Source organism: Mustela nigripes, chromosome X, assembly GCF_022355385.1.
Source record: "Mustela nigripes isolate SB6536 chromosome X, MUSNIG.SB6536, whole genome shotgun sequence".
Lineage (NCBI taxonomy): Eukaryota > Metazoa > Chordata > Mammalia > Carnivora > Mustelidae > Mustela > Mustela nigripes.
In genome coordinates this window covers 47,087,085-47,089,617 of record NC_081575.1, presented here as the reverse complement: position 1 = coordinate 47,089,617, position 2,533 = coordinate 47,087,085, and the positions used below count along the sequence as shown (strand labels likewise).

Sequence of the window (2,533 nt, the reverse complement as noted above, 5' to 3'; positions counted from 1 at the left end):
TCATGGTCTTGTCAACATCATGTATTATTTTTTTTTTCTTATAACTTTCTAAAGATGGTGTCTAATATCTTGTTCTAATTTTCATTCCTTTGATAATTATTGAAGTCAAATATTTTTAATATGCCAATTTTCATCCTTCTATTTGGATATTTTTCTTTTTCTTTTTGATTTAAGAATTTCTTACATACTAATGTCATTAACTATTATATATTCAAAAGTAGCTTTCTACTGCTTCTTTTTTTTTTTTTAAACAAGCTGTGGCCAGTTTTATTAAAGAAAAATTCCGTGTGATTTACTTTTCACCAGTCTGTTCTGGCATGTTTCTAATGATATCAGAATCACCTGGATCAATGATAGCCAGCGTGCATACTCTGTAGTATTTCCCACATGCTGTGCCTAATTCAATATTATTGCCACTGTAGTGATGGACACCAGTTTTGGCCAACATGGCATAGTATTCTACTTCAGATTTCCTCAAGGCCGGGCAGTTGTTGGTGAGGATGACCAGCTTCACTTTGCCATGTCTGATCATTTTCAGAGTCTGCTTGTACCCCAGCACGTATTTTCCACTTTTCATAACGAGCTGGAGCCTGGAGTTGATCGACTCCAGCGACTTTTTCGTCTTCTTTGTGGCCACCATCTTCCTGTCTTAGGTGCTGGATGGCCCCAACTAAGAGCAGCCACCAAAATGGCGGGAATAGACTTTCTACTTCTTTCTTAAGTTTGGTTTATTTTATTTTGACATACTTTTAAAAAAAAATTACTATAGTGTCATTCTATAATCTGTCATTCTTTTTCATTGTGATTTCTAAGTTTTTTTTTTTTTTTAATATTCTTGGAAAGCCATTATCCATGACAGATATTTTCCAAACATTGACTTACATTTCCCTATAGCCTGAATTTAACTTTTCCCTTTAAATATTTCTTCCATATGCAATATTTTGATAAGGTATGTTATAACTATCTGTGGCAGAGATAATAGTGACCACCAAACACTTCAACTATTTCTCCTCATTTTCCAAACTGTTAGGAAGGATCATATGACTAGTTCTGGTGGGTTGTGGAAAATAATAAAAGACTAATCTCATAGAACACTATAACTGTCTCTTTCCCTTCTGCCACATCAAAGGAGGTCACATGATCCAGGAAATACAACTATAAGATGTTGGTACCTCTGTCAACAGAGGCCCACTGTCAATCACCAATTGACATGTACTTTAAGTGAGAAATAAGCCTTAGGTTTACTTTTGTTTTTGTTTTTTTAAGATTTTATTTATTTGTTTATTTGAGAGATAGAGAGAAACAGAGCAGAACACAAGTTGGGTGAGGGGTAGAGGGAATGGGAGAGAGAATCTAAAGCAGACTCCATGCAGAGCCCAATGTGGGGCTCAGTCTCACAACCCTGAGATTATGACCTGAGCTGAAATCAGGAGTCAGCTCTTTAAACAACTGAGCAACCCCAGCACCCCAAGCCTTAGTTTTTCTAAGCCATTGAAATCTCAGGTATTTGTGACTACAGCAAAATATAGCTTGGTTTCTCAGGTATTTGTGACTACAGCAGAATATAGCTTGGTTTCCAAACTTTAACAAGCACCATAATTGCTTTGATAGTTTGTTAAAACACAGATTGCAGGACTCCACACTCAGAACTTCTGATTCTGGGATTCCTAGGGTCTGATAATTTACATTGCTAATAAATTCTCAGGTGATACTGATGGTGGTGTTCATGAATCCCATCTTGAGAAATACTGCTGTACCTTACAAATATCAATTATTTTATTTTAATTGTTCTAAATAGCAATTTGCTCCAGAAATATTATTTAATTTTGATGCTGCTTTTTAAATATTCCCTTATCAACATATAGTTAGGCCAATTTCTATTACTTGATTGATTTTCTCACAGTGACTTACTTGCTTATTCAATCACTGGTAACACACTTCTAATTATTATAACTATATATTTTAATATGCAGTAACATAAGTTCCACCTCTCATTGCTCATTTCAAATGCCCATCTTGCAAGGGTATTTTTATTTTCAGTTAAAGTCCAGAATCATTTTACTAAGATATAAAGTAAAAAAATATACTGCAAATTTCCTGAGTTTGTGTTAAATTTAAAGATTAATTTTGAGAGAATTATATTTTCAGTCATCCAAGGAATGAACATGAGATTTTTCTCTATTCAAATCTGCTTATATGTACTTTAATAAAGTTTGTTTATTAGCTCTTGCCTGGACTGTTACAATAATCTCCTGCAATTCTCATACCAATTCCAGTTTGATATGACAGCCTTCACAGATCAATATGCCAAAAGCAGGACCCCCCAACATGAAATTCTGATACTTGAACAGTTTTGATGCGATCTCACTGCTAAATAAATAAGATAAAAATGCCTTAGCCTGAGGAGTCAAGATGATGGAGAAGTAGCAGGCTTAGATGACATTAGGTAGCAGGAGATGAACTAGATAGGTTACCTAACCATTGCAAAAACCTACAAATCCAATGGTAAATCGAAGAGAAGAAGAACAACAAA

General features: G+C 34.6%; 1 protein-coding gene across 1 annotated transcript; it reads right to left on the bottom strand.

The window, feature by feature from the left end:
- Positions 1 to 232: 232 nt before the first annotated feature.
- On the bottom strand, positions 233 to 675 carry LOC132007366 (large ribosomal subunit protein eL30-like). Its single transcript, XM_059385514.1, has one exon. The coding sequence runs from the start codon at positions 638 to 640 to the stop codon at positions 293 to 295; it is 348 nt and encodes a 115-aa protein (XP_059241497.1). The 5' UTR covers positions 641 to 675; the 3' UTR covers positions 233 to 292.
- Between the last annotated feature and the right edge of the window lie 1,858 nt (positions 676 to 2,533).